Source organism: Chiloscyllium punctatum, chromosome 2, assembly GCF_047496795.1.
Source record: "Chiloscyllium punctatum isolate Juve2018m chromosome 2, sChiPun1.3, whole genome shotgun sequence".
NCBI lineage: Eukaryota > Metazoa > Chordata > Chondrichthyes > Orectolobiformes > Hemiscylliidae > Chiloscyllium > Chiloscyllium punctatum.
The window spans coordinates 145014264-145027345 of record NC_092740.1 but is presented as its reverse complement, the minus strand read 5'-3'; the positions used below and the strand labels follow the sequence as shown (position 1 = coordinate 145027345).

General features: G+C 43.1%; 1 protein-coding gene across 1 annotated transcript in view; it reads left to right on the top strand.

The window, feature by feature from the left end:
* The first annotated feature begins 2095 nt into the window (after positions 1-2095).
* The window catches only part of LOC140492530 (FERM and PDZ domain-containing protein 1-like), a 43826-nt gene continuing 32839 nt past the window's right edge, over positions 2096-13082 (top strand). Inside the window, exons 1-5 of the mRNA XM_072591464.1 lie at positions 2096-2115; positions 3107-3258; positions 6762-6864; positions 10253-10298; positions 12431-12535. Coding sequence (XP_072447565.1) covers positions 2096-2115; positions 3107-3258; positions 6762-6864; positions 10253-10298; positions 12431-12535 — 426 coding nt within the window. The remainder of the gene's footprint in view (positions 2116-3106; positions 3259-6761; positions 6865-10252; positions 10299-12430; positions 12536-13082) is intronic.

Here is a 13082-nt window from a genome sequence, read left to right as displayed (position 1 = left end):
GCCTTTTTGCCAAAAGGTGTGTTTATGGAATACTACTATATTGAAACAGCCAATTAGTAATAGTTGTTGTATTTATTGTTCTGTTAAGTTTTCCAGTCGAATTAATTTATTCTAAGTTCTTCTTTCTTTTGTTGTATTTTAACTATAGCATTTGAATACATTGTGTTTTACATAGAACATAGAACAATACAGCACAGTACAGGCCCTTCAGCCCACGATGTTGTGCCGACCACTGATCCTCATGTATGCACCCTCAAATTTCTTGTTTAATATCAAGTAGTTTGACCAGTAAATAGTGTCCGGAACACGGCACGTTACATCTGTCTTTAAAATAAGAAAAGATTCGGGCCTAGACTACCTTCTTAAAATATTTTGAGAGGGTCTGGTCTGGTCTGGTCCATAACACTCTCCTGTTCATCATCTCCTCCCTCCGCTCATGTGTCCCTCTCTGTCAGACTGAATCTCTCCCTTTGTCTCATTGCAAAAAAAAGCTGGCCCACCCCCCTCACAGATTGATGCCTCAACTGACCCACCTGTAATCACTAGACTACATCACTTGAATTGACTGTGACCATCCTCATATAGTGTGATTGATTGACTGTGGTGGATCCTCTAATGTTCACACATCACCACTTACTCGAAGCGCATGAATTGTATTTGGTGTGTAAGCAGCTGGCAGTCTGAGTGATGATGGTCTCCGACAGTCTGTAACCTGGTGCTAAAGTTAATGAGCGTCATTCCGCCATGTCAGCATCCTGTGTCGATGTGTGAAGTGCATTGGGTGATGGCAGGATGGGTCTTCACCAAGTTGTAGTTGTCAGGAACCGGCACTGAACTTTCTGTTGGGAATTTTCACTGTCTATATTTCGTGGTAGAGGACCGGTGTTTTGGAAAAGCGATGTAAGTAGGTCGAATTGGGCTTTTAATGAACTGCAAATGCACTGAAATAAGGTCGTCACCTCTTCGAAATCACCTTTCTAAGTTGCAGGGCAAATCAAGACCTTCTTTTGCAATGATGCAAATCTATACTTTTTTCCTTTCTCACCTTATTTTGTCACCACACTTGTCATTACTCTCATGACATCAGGGTGGGAGAATTCACTCAAACTTTTAAAATTAAAACTAAGCCTTTCAAATTCACAACTGTCCCAGAAGATGGCATTCCAAGGTAATATGTGGGACTGTAATTTTCAAAGTTTCCCAGCACTGGATCAAAATCCCATGGCCAATAATTCAGATCTCGGAATCATTTATAGAGTCAGGGCAACACGAAAACAGACTATTCAGTCCAACTCGTCAATGAGCACCAGATAACCTAATTTAGTCCCATTTGCCAGCACTTGGCCTTACCCCTCTAAACCCTTCCTGTTCATATACCCATCCAGATGCTTTTTCAATGTTGTAATTGTGCCAATGTCCACCACTTCCTCTGGCAACTCATTCCATACACACACCACCCTTTGTGTGAAAAAGGTGCCCCTTAGGACCCTTTTAAATTGTTTCCCTTTCATCTTAAACCTATGCCCTCTAGTTTTGGACTCCCCCACCCATGGAAAAGTCCTTATCTATTTACCCTCACGATTTTATAAACCTCTGTAAGGTCACCCCTCAGCCTCCAGGGAAAACAGACAATCTTGTGGCAGTGACTCTGTTGTCATTGTGTATCCCTCTTCCTCATTCATGTTTTGCTCCTTGATTTGTTCCATTCTGACTTCATTTGCCTAACACCATTACCCCTCCTTTGTTATTGTCCAGCCTTCAATCTCATTACAGACCATCCCATGGTTTTTCTTTCCACTCTCTACCCTTGCATTTGCTTAAAACCTGGTACATCCCTAAGGCTAGGATTTAATGTGGTGAGTACTAAGTGCAGGCATAGGTGACTTCATGGGGCATTAACCTACTAGCCCCCTCTATCACCCCAGCATGAACACTCATTGTATTGAGCATCAATTTAGTACTTAAGGGCTTCTCCTTTGTCCAATCAGGAGCTTGCTCACTGAATCCTTGCCCTGCCCACCACCCACCCACAGGTAACTGGCCAATCAGAGATTTGTAGGCTCAGGGAGTATGGTGGAAGCACAAGTGGCACACCATGACCAGCTTCACCAGTGGGTAAGTAAGTGGGTATTTTGGGGACACTATTGGGGATGGGATGAGAACCTCTCCCTGTCCCAATTAGCCCCAGATTGAGGCAAGTGGAGGTTCCCTGTGAAGAAAACACACCCTGTTCTTATTAGCTAGGAGAGAGGGTATTCAGGCCAATGAGTGGCTGAGGCCCGAAAGTGCCCATTAGCTGATGATTCAAAAGCTTCACTTGTTGGCAGGCTGAGGATGCCCACCGTGGATTTTCCTGCCCGGAGTGGAGGTGGTGAGAAAGGGACTGAGTATGCCTCTGGGTGAACTCAGCCAAATATTTGCCTTTTCCTCACCATCTCCAGGGAGGGGAAATCGCACCCTGACTTTATCCACTTCTGATGAAGGCATATTGGAGCCTGAGCAGACCATTCAGCCCTTTGAGCCTGTTCCGCCATTCTAGACCGTGGACTGATCATTCACCTCAATGGGTGCATCAGTGACTCACTAACCTGAAAATTTCTCCACAGATGCTGCCAAACTTGCTGAAAATTTCCTGGTTTTATTCACTAACTACATTTTGATCTCATCCTAACCAATTTGCTACAGTTTGGACAGGGCAGCCGTTCTGTGATTCTTAGCCTCTGTCTTTGATTCTATTAACTCACCAAGAATCTTCTGATCCTTTGACATTCTTGAAACAGCTTGCTGGAATTTTTCACCCTGGATTTGGCAGGTCCCTCTTGTCCTAGAGGATGGGTGTGTCAGTTTTGAGGTGGATACAGAGAAGCAGAGGAAATCCCTTTTACAATGACCTAGCTCTAGAAAGCCAATGCGATGGGGAGAGGCTACGAGTGAGAATTTTGCAGGAACCTGACAGAGTCCAGGCTGGGGGTGGGGGATGGGGGATTGAAGGGGTGCGGTGAGGATGAGTGCAAGGTGGATTAAATAATATGGAAAATAATATGGAAAATAATAAGATACTGACAATGATTGACAAATACGACTCTTGCTTTGTTTGTGATTGAAGAAATCAAGGTCCAGCCGATGGAGCAGCTGCTAACACAAACCAGCTGAGCAGCCCTTTGAAGGTGACAGTGAAGATTATCAAAGATCCACTTCTGGACTACGGCTTTATGGTCTCAGAAGATACACCAGTATGTGTGAGGTCTGTCACTGCAGGTAAATACCCTGGGAATGGAGGTTCCAATGTGGGCGGCACGTTGGCACAGCAGATAGCACTGCTGCCTCACAGCGCCAGAGACACGGGTTCAATTCCCGCCTCTGTGTGGAGTTTGTACATTCTCCCCATGTCTGTGTGGGTTTCCTCCGGGTGCTCCGGTTTCCTCCCACAGTCCAAAAATGTGCAGGTTAGGTGAACTGGCCATGCTAAAATGCCCGTAGTGTTAGGTGAAGGGCTAAATGTAGGGGAATGGGTCTGGGTGGGTTGCACTTCAGTGGGTCGGTGTGGACTTGTTGGGCCTGTTTCCACACTGTAAGTCATCTAATCTGAGGGAAGGCCTGAAGTGTTTTCAAGAGGGTCTGATAGGGGCAGGGCTTTTAACTGATACAGTCCATCTCAACACCTCCAGCATTAACCCTGACTCATCTCACTCTTCCTCCCACACAGTCCTCTGATAACACTTTGTCACCTTTGCCATGGTGACAATACTTACAGTGGAATTTTCTCTTCCCCGAAGGTGGTCAGAAGGTGATATAATGGGCTTGGCCCCTCACCCTCTTCCTGCCACCTCGGTAATTAATTAAAATGATCCATAGATAGCCTTCTTGACTTCCACCAAAATGGTCAATTCAGGGCCTGAACCCGTCACCTTCCAAATTATCTGCCCCCTGGTGGTCAACAAAGGTACCTAATTTCCAAACTGAGAAACCATGACAACTTGCAAACTAGGTTAAGGAATAGAGCCTGCATTTTATCCAACTAGTGACAATGGGGGCAGGGATGGGGGCAAGGAATGGCCTCAAATCCGCACCCCAATCCAAGCCTCCAACTCCTCCTGAGACCCCTTCCTCAAGAACCCACCCCACAATAAGATCATAAAAGTGGCTTATCATCTAATTGCTGGATTTTTTCCAAGGGGTGAGATATGACCAGTGGACGTTAGGACCCAGAGGTTCTCTCCTCACGTATTTAAAAAAGTTCATAGAGATTTGTAGGGCCTTTACTACTGTCTCTGATCGGCTGAAAATTAGCTACATCTTCAGCCACTCTGTCCTTAATGATAGGCCTAGATATTTGCCAATGCAAGATGTGAGGTTATTTGGGCTATAATTCACCAGGCTTCTGAATTTAATTTAATGTAATTTATTGTCACGTGTACCAAGGCACAGTGGAAAGCTTTGTCTTGCGAGCAATACAGCCAGATCACATAGTTCAGTAGCACAGATAAGTAAATAATAGGTAAACAGCAGCAAAAACAAAAACACAGGTACAGGCGAATGTTAAGAGTTTGTGAGTTCATTCAGTATTCTAACAACAGTAGGGTAGAAACTGTTATGAAACCGGTTGGTGCGTGTGTTCAGGCTTCTGTACCTTCTTCCCGATGGTAGAGGTTGTAGAAAAACATTGCCAGGGTGGGATGGATCTTTAAGAATGCTGGCGGCCTTTCCTTGACAGTGGGCCTGATAGATGGATTCTATAGATGGGAGGTTGGCCTTTATGATTATCCGGGCCGAGTTCACCACATCTCCAAATCTTGTTTGGTACAGCAGTGATAAGTCCTGACAGAATGCTGTCAATGGCGCACCTATAAAATTTAACAAGGATATTCACCGTCATGCCAAATTTCCTCAGCTGCCTGAGGGAGAAGAGACATTGTTGGGCCTTTGTAATCAGTGCACCCACATGAAGAGTCCAAGAAAGCTTGTTATGGATGACCATTCCGAAGAGCTTGACTCTCTCCAGTCGTTCCACCTCTGTGCTGTTAATGTGCACTCTGTGCCGAAAGTCAATAATGAGTTCCTTGGTTTTGCCGACATTGAGAGCTAGGTTGTACTCAGTGCACCATTTTTTCAGGTCCTCCACCTCCTGTCTGTAGTCTGTTTCGTCACCATCTGAAATTTGACTGACTATGGTGGTATCATCAGCGAACTTGTAAATGGCATTAGTCTGGTATTTGGTGACGCATCATGGGTATACAGTGAGTACAGTAGGGGGATGAGTACACAACCCTAAGGGGCTCCAGTGTTGAGTGTTAGTGAGGATGAAATATTGTCCCCAGTCTTCACTAATTGTGGCCTGTGGGTCAGGAAACTGAGGATCCAGTTGCAGAGAGTGGGGCTTAGTCTGAGATCACTAAGTTTAGTAATCAGTCTCGAGGGAATAATAGTGTTGAAAGCTGAACTGTAGTCAATGAGTAGGATTCTCACGTAGCTGTTCTTGGTGTCAAGATGTTCTAGGGAGGAGTGAAGGGCAAGTGATATGGCATCTGACATGGATCTGTTGGTTCGATAGGCAAATTGGAGTGGGTCAAGAGTAGTGGGGAGGCTGGAGTTGATTAATGCCATGACCAGCTTTTCAAAGCACTTCATGACTATTGAAGTTAGGGCCACTGGGCGGTAGTCATTGAGACATGCTGCACGAGCCTTCTGAGACACAGGGATGATGTTGGCCCTCTTGAAACAGGCAGGGACAGTGGCCTGCTGCAGGGAGAGGTTCAAGATGTCCAAGAAGACCTCTGCCAGTTGATCTGCGCACGCTCTGAGTGCAGGGCCTGGTACTCCGTGTGGTCCCATCACTTTCCTTGGATTCACACGAAGGAAAACTGATCTGACCTCTGATGCAGTTCTTCTCCCTTTCTCAACTGTTGGAGTGACATGAGTAATTTTTCAGTCTATGGGACCAGTTCCTCAGCTTTGACAGGTTACAGTCAGGGTATATGTATTGTCTGCACCAATTCTCCTTTAAAACTCTGGCATGGAATCTTCTGCTCTGGGTGATTTGTCACACTTTCATGCCTTTAACTTGTTCATTATTTTCATAGAATCATCATTGAATCCCTACCGTGCAGATAGAGGCTATTCGGCCCATTGAGTCTGCACTAACCCTCTGAACAGCATCTCACCCAATCTCCTTAACTCCACATTTACCACAGTTAACCCATCTAGCCTACACACTATGGGGCAATTTAGCATGGCCAGTCCACCTAAATTGCACATCTTTGGATTGGCAGGAAACCGGAGCACCCAAAGGAAACTCACATAGACATGGAGGGGGAACGTAGAAACTCCACACAGGCAGATTTGCTTTGGTTATTTTGGTGAGCTCCTGTCCTTGGTCCAATATCAATTTCCTTATGATTTCTAGCATGCTGGTCTGCTGGTTCTACGCTGTGATTATTCAACACACACAAGAATCCTTAGTCCCATTGACATTATCTGTGTTCCCTAGTTCTCTATAAGAAAGTCCCAAACAGGTACAATCCACCTCTCTCTCTCTCTCCACAATCTGAGAAATGCATCATTCCCTTTTCATTGAGATGAGACAAGCTTCAGGCAGCAAGATGTGCAGTTGTAAAAAAAAGTATGAATAATTATCTGTGTGTTTTTTTTATCCTTTGCATTTGCTAATGAGCTTCCCATGTACTTTCAGCTTTTTCTCCTCTTTCTGTGAGGGACAACTAATGCTCCATTCAAAAATATGCTGACTTCATTTTGCTTCTTAGGTGGTCCTGGAGAGGGAAAGCTATTCCCAGGAGACCAGATTTTACAAATTAACAACATTACTCTGGATACAATTTCCCAGGAACATATCGATAACATTATTAGGTGAGGACCCTTTTAGCTCATTCACTGAATGTAAAGTTTTAATAGTTACCACCAGCTAATCATTAATGACCAGAGTCGCAGGTAGACAGGATAGTGAAGAAGATGTTATGGTTTCCTTTATTGGTCAATGCATTGAACATAGGAGTTGGGATGTCATGTTGTGGCTGTACAGGACATTGGTTAAGCCACTTTTGGAATATTATGTGCAATTCTCGTCTCCTTCCTGTCGGAAGGATGTTGTGATACTTGAAAGGTCTCAGAAAAGATTTACAAGGATGTTGCCAGGGTTGGAGGATTTGAGCTACAGGGAAAGGCTGAACAGGCTGGGGCTGTTTTCTCTGGAGCATCGGAGGCTGACCTTACAGATGTTTATAAAATCATGAGAGGCATGGTTAGGGTAAATAGCCAATGGCTTTTCCCTGGGGTGGGGGCGTCCAGAACCAGAGGGCATAGGTTTAGGGTGAGGGGGAAAGATCTAAAAGGGTCCTAAGGGGCAACCTTTTCACGCAGAGGGTGCTGCATGTATGGAATGAGCTGCCAGAGGAAGTGATGGAGGCTGGTACAATTGCAACATTTAAAAGGCATCTGAATAGGAAGGGTTGAGAGGGATGTGGGCCAAATGCTGGCAAACGGGACTAGATTAATTTAGGATATCTGTTCAGCCTGGATACATTGGACTGAAGGGTCTGTTTCTGTGCTGTACATCTCTATGACCTTATTTGAGGGCTGTCTTTAAGTTCTTCAATAGGTGAACGTGCTATGAAGTTTGAATTATGAAGTTTTATGACATTCAAAGTGCTATATAAATGCAAGTTGTTGGTGGCAAACTCAGAAAATAAAACAAAGCTAAAGTGTAGAAAATTGTTTGCAGTTCTAAAGGGAGATCACCAACAAGATTTAATTGAGTGTCATATGTCTCCATAGTTCTACAGCAGCTCACCAAGACATCTTGCACAATAGTGTTCTATAATATAAACCATTACATATATTGAATTACACAAACAGTTGAGTTCTCAATTACTCACAGAGACAAATATTCTGCTGCACGCACAGTCGACATTTCAATCGAAAATTCCATTACACAGACTGTTGAATATTTTTCACACACAAGGTTGACTATTCCATTACACACCTTGCCTAGTTCTCTATTACATGCAAACACAATTGAATACCCCATTTTAAACACATTTGAAAATTCAAATACAAAGACAAACTTGTATGCACAATTGAATGCTTTGATATGCGTCAAGAGTGTGATGCTGGAAAAGCACAGCAGGTCAAGCAGCATTCGAGGAGCAGGAGAATCGACATTTCAGGCAAAAGCCCTTCATCAGAAATCCTTTATTCCTGTTGAAGGGCTTTTTCCCGAAACGTCAACTCCCCTGCTCCTCGGATGCTGCCTGACCTGCTGTGCTTTTCCAGCACCACACTCTCGACTCTGATCTCCAGCATCTGCAGTCCTCACTTTCTCTTTCTTTGATATATGCACTGTCAGGTTACACATACAGTCAAATACTTGAATATACATATAGTCAAATACTCCATATACACACAATCAAGAACTCCATTTCAAGTACTATTGAATGCTCCGTTGTGTACCCTACACAAACAACCAGTACCCCATTACACGTACAGCCAATTTCTCCATAAATACACACAGTTGAACACTCTATTATCCACACAGTTGAGTTCTTGCTTGCTTACCTCAGATGAATTCTCCATTGTATCCATAGTCCCACTATTTACAATTCAGTGTATTCTATCAGAAATGCAGTTAAAGAAAGCATTTCAAGTTAAAGATTGTTCATAAATGATAAACCAAATCAAGATATATGTAGCGTGTGCATTTGTCAAACCCAGAGTCTCTTTTGTTGGAATATATTTCTCCTGTCCAATGCTTGCAGCTCTAGGATTCAGTGCTAAGGTAGGGATCATTACAAAAGAATCTCTCAGTAACTTTACTGAATTTGAATTGCTTCCTGTCAAAGGTGTTATCAAAGGTTTTGGGCTTAAACAGTGTTGTCTGGCTGGATCTTAAGAACTGTTTCGCAGAATATATAGAATGGAGTTCCCACTTGTGTAGAAAACCTCACTGCAATCCCAATTTAAATACATGCCAAACATTGGAGGCAGGGTTTGTAAGAACCGAATATGTAAAACTAAGTATGGTCTGAGTTATGACTTGTACTCCTTTGGATGTATTTCAATCTCTAATGTTTTCAGGATCAAATCCAGAATGTATAAGGCGGACGTCTTCCTAAGACTTCACTCTGCTTTAATCTGGGCTGTGGGAGACTGTTTATACAAAGATATCTGCCCTTTGTATCTGAACTCTGGACTTACACTGGAGCTTTAGTGCTATTGTTTACCAGAAATGTTTCTGATGCTGATGTCTTTGTATAGACATTGGTTACCATGAAGGACTCTCCTTCTCAACCTTTCCCCTTGTCTGAGGTTCAAGTTAAACCACTACCATTACCGAAAGCCCCAATAGAGTCAGAGAGTCATGGAGATGTATAGCACTGAAACAGACCCTTCTGTCCAACTCATCTATGCTGATCAGATATCCGAACCTAATCTGGTACCATTTGCCAGCGCTTAGCCCAATATCTCTCTAAACCCTTCCTATTCATATACCCATCTAGATGCCTTTTAAATGTTGTAATTGTACCAGCCTCCACCATTTCCTCTGGCAGCTTGTTCCATACACGCACCACCCTCTGCGTGAAACATTGCCTCTTCAAGCCCTTTTATATCTTTCCCCTCTCACCCTAAACCTATGCCCTCTGGTTCTGAACCCCCACCCCCCAACAATAGTATGACTGCAATGTGAATCTTTTTATTTCTTTATTTCTTATTTTCCTAACTTATACTGTGTATATCTGTCATGTTCTGTAACTTCTTTCTTTATTTTCTCTAATTTTATACCTGAGATTTATATCTAGGTATTTTGTACTTAAGATGGCACTGTGTTGGTGACATTGTACACTTTTCACTGCACTCCAGTACTTTTGTAACTTGAGTACATGTGACAATGAACTTAATTCTAATTCACCAGTCACCTCTCTTTCTCAAATGAGAGCGCAGTCCCATGGGTCTTGTAAGATAGTGGCAATTTTATTTTTAACATTGAACTACAATCTGAGTGAGATAGATGGACTAGATCAGATTGGGATGTCTGGTCAGTGAGGACAAGTTGGACAAAAGGGTCTGGTTCCACGCTGTTCAACTCTTATGAGTCTTATGTGTTGCTGTTAAGTTCAAGCCTGTGATCTCAGAAAATAATATTCTGCGCCAGGAGCATAATTTTGCAGGTTTTAGTCAAGCGTCCTTTTTTTTCTGCACTGGACCCATATTGTTTTAATATTTGTCAAATTGTTTATTGCAGGGAATGTGGTAACACTGTTACAGTGACTGTACTGCGAAATGCCTCAGTAAGTACAACCTTTTGACTTTAAAAAGCAGAGCTTTCCAATGCTACTCATGGTCATCGGTTCGATTCCAGCCTCGGGCGACTGTCTGTGTGAAGTTTCCATATTAAATTACTAAATTGCCCACAGTGTTCAGGGATGTGTGGGTTAAGTGCATTAGTCAGGGGAAATGTAGAGCTATATGGTAGGGGAATGGATCTGGGTGGGATACTCTTCGGAGGGTCGGTGTGGACCTGTTGGGCCAAATGGCCTGTGTCTACACTGTCGGGATTCTATGGGTTTATTTGCAACTCGTTGCAGTCCAGAAGAGATTCACTCGACGTGATTCAGATTCATTCCCAAATACTTTAGTCTGGCATTTGCAATGGCAGTTTGAATGACATGATATTCCTCTCAGCTCAGATATAACGGATCTATAGCTGGGATGGATGCTGACATCTACAGTGAGCACTTGATCTTGGACACGAGAACAGGAGCAGGCTATTTGGCCTGTTCCTTCAGTCAGTTGTACCTCATCTCTGTCTACTCACTGTCGCTGAGTATTCCAACAAAAATCTATCAAGCTTAGTCTTGAAAACTTCAATTGACCCTGTTTCCTTAGCATTAAGAGATGTCTTGAAGTAAGCTTGCAGAAAGCCACCTGACTCAGAACAGGATGGTGCTTTATGTTCAATTAACATTTGATGGGGCTTGATGAGACTGTGCACGGGTCCAAGTTTGACACAAATTCAACCAGCTCATGTCAGAAGGGTTTGATTCATGCTTCAGTGGCCATTTGTCTTGTGTGATGTGTTATCAAGCTACATAATCAAAGAAGCTTTATGCAGGATACAAATGAAGATTTGATCATTAATCTCAGCATATCCTAAAGTGGAGCAACACCCATCAACTAGACCTCCAGTTCTCTCTATCTAGCTAGAAGTCCATGATATTACGGGGATATTGGATGAGCTCCAGTGCAAGACTGAGGCAAGCACTACACTTTTAGAGTTGAATTATTAAACCAAGATGCCATGTCCTCTTTCAGATGGATACAAAAGGTCACATGGCAAAATTTGAATGGTTTATTGCAAGGGGAATTAACTGCAAGAGTAGGGAGGTTATTCGTTAATTTTACAGGGCATTGGGGAGAACACATCTGGAGTACTGTATAAAGTATTGGTCACTGTACTTACGGAAGGATGTTAACGCATCGAAAGCAGTTCAGAGAAGGAATACCTGGAATAAGTGGATTGCCTTAGATGGAGAGGCTAGGTCGGATGGGCTTGTATCCCGTGGAGTTTTGAAGAGTTATAAATGAATTAACTAAAACATCTAAGATCTCAAGTGGTCTTGAACGGGTGAATGCTGAAAGAATTCAGGTTTCCTCTGTGGGAGAATCTGAGAACTGGAGATCATTATTTTAAAATAGGGGGGCACCCATTTAAAACAAAGATGAGGAAACCCTTTTTCTCTCAAAGGGTTGTAGGCCTTTAGAATTCCCTTCCTCACAAGGCACTGAATGCAGAGTATTTAAATATTTTTAAAGGCAGAGATAGACAGTTTCTTGATGACTGAGGAGTTGAAAGATTATCAGGGAGATGCAGGAATGTAGAGTTGAGGTTAAAATCAAGAGGAAGCATGATGGCTCAGTGGTTAGCAGTGCTGCCTCACAGGGCCAGGAACCTCGGTTCGAATCCAGCCTCGGGTGACCGTGTGGAGTTTGCACAATCTCCCAATGTCTGCGTGGGTTTCCTCCTGGTGCTCCGGTTTTCTCCCACAGTCCAAAGATGTGCAGGTTAGGTGGTTTGGTAGTGCTAAATTGCCCATTGTATTCAGGGTTGGGTAGGTTAGGTGCATTAGTCAGGGGTTGGGGAATGGGTCTGGGTGAGTTACTGTTTGGAAGGTTGGTGTGGACTTGTTGGGCTGAAGGGCCTGTATCCTACAATAAAGTCGGAACAGCCATGATTTTATTGAAGAGTGAAGGAGGCTCATAGGCCTACTCTCTTAATCCTTGTTTGTATGTTCGTATTTTAGGTTACAATCAAACTTTTGGAATTCAAAACATCAGTGCAGGGCTTTCCCAATTGCCACACATTGTCAACACAAAACGCCAAAGCTGTTGTTTAAGTGTCATGGTTTCTGTTTGTATACAGGGGCCCAAGTCATCATTTATTACTGAAGAAAGGCGAGCCAGATTGAAAAGCAACCCAGTCAAAGTACGCTTTGCTGAGGAAGTGATTGTCAATGGCCACCCACAGGTTTGTGCCTTCTACAGGCATTTAGCCCACTGACTAGTTCAGCCAGATTATAATTAATCTGATTTGCTCTCAGAATGTTCTGGACTGGGTAACGTGTATTTTTCTATAAATCACTAGGTGTCTTATTGGTTTTATGCTTCCTGAGGGCCTGAATAATGTTGATTGTGGTGAGCGTGAGTGAAACCTGAGTCCCATACCAGCATTCTAGAATTAAAAAAAGCTAATTACATAGGGAAATCGACAGATTTGGCCCTCGTGGACCAGGTGGAAAGACTAAAATGTAGGACTATTGATGAACATTAAAGGAGATATTTAATTCCTCCAACTAAAATATATTTAGAAAGGAAGAAAAGAATATAAGAGGGATAAATGCATCCATAGCTAACTAAGGAAGTTAAAGATAACATAAGGGCAAAAACAAAGGCATGCCATATTGTAAAGGGCAATGGCAGGCTGGAGGATTGGGAAACTTTTAAAGACCAGCAAAAGGTGACTCAAAAGTAATAAAAAGAACGAAGGTTAATTATGAAAGAAAACTAGTTCAAAA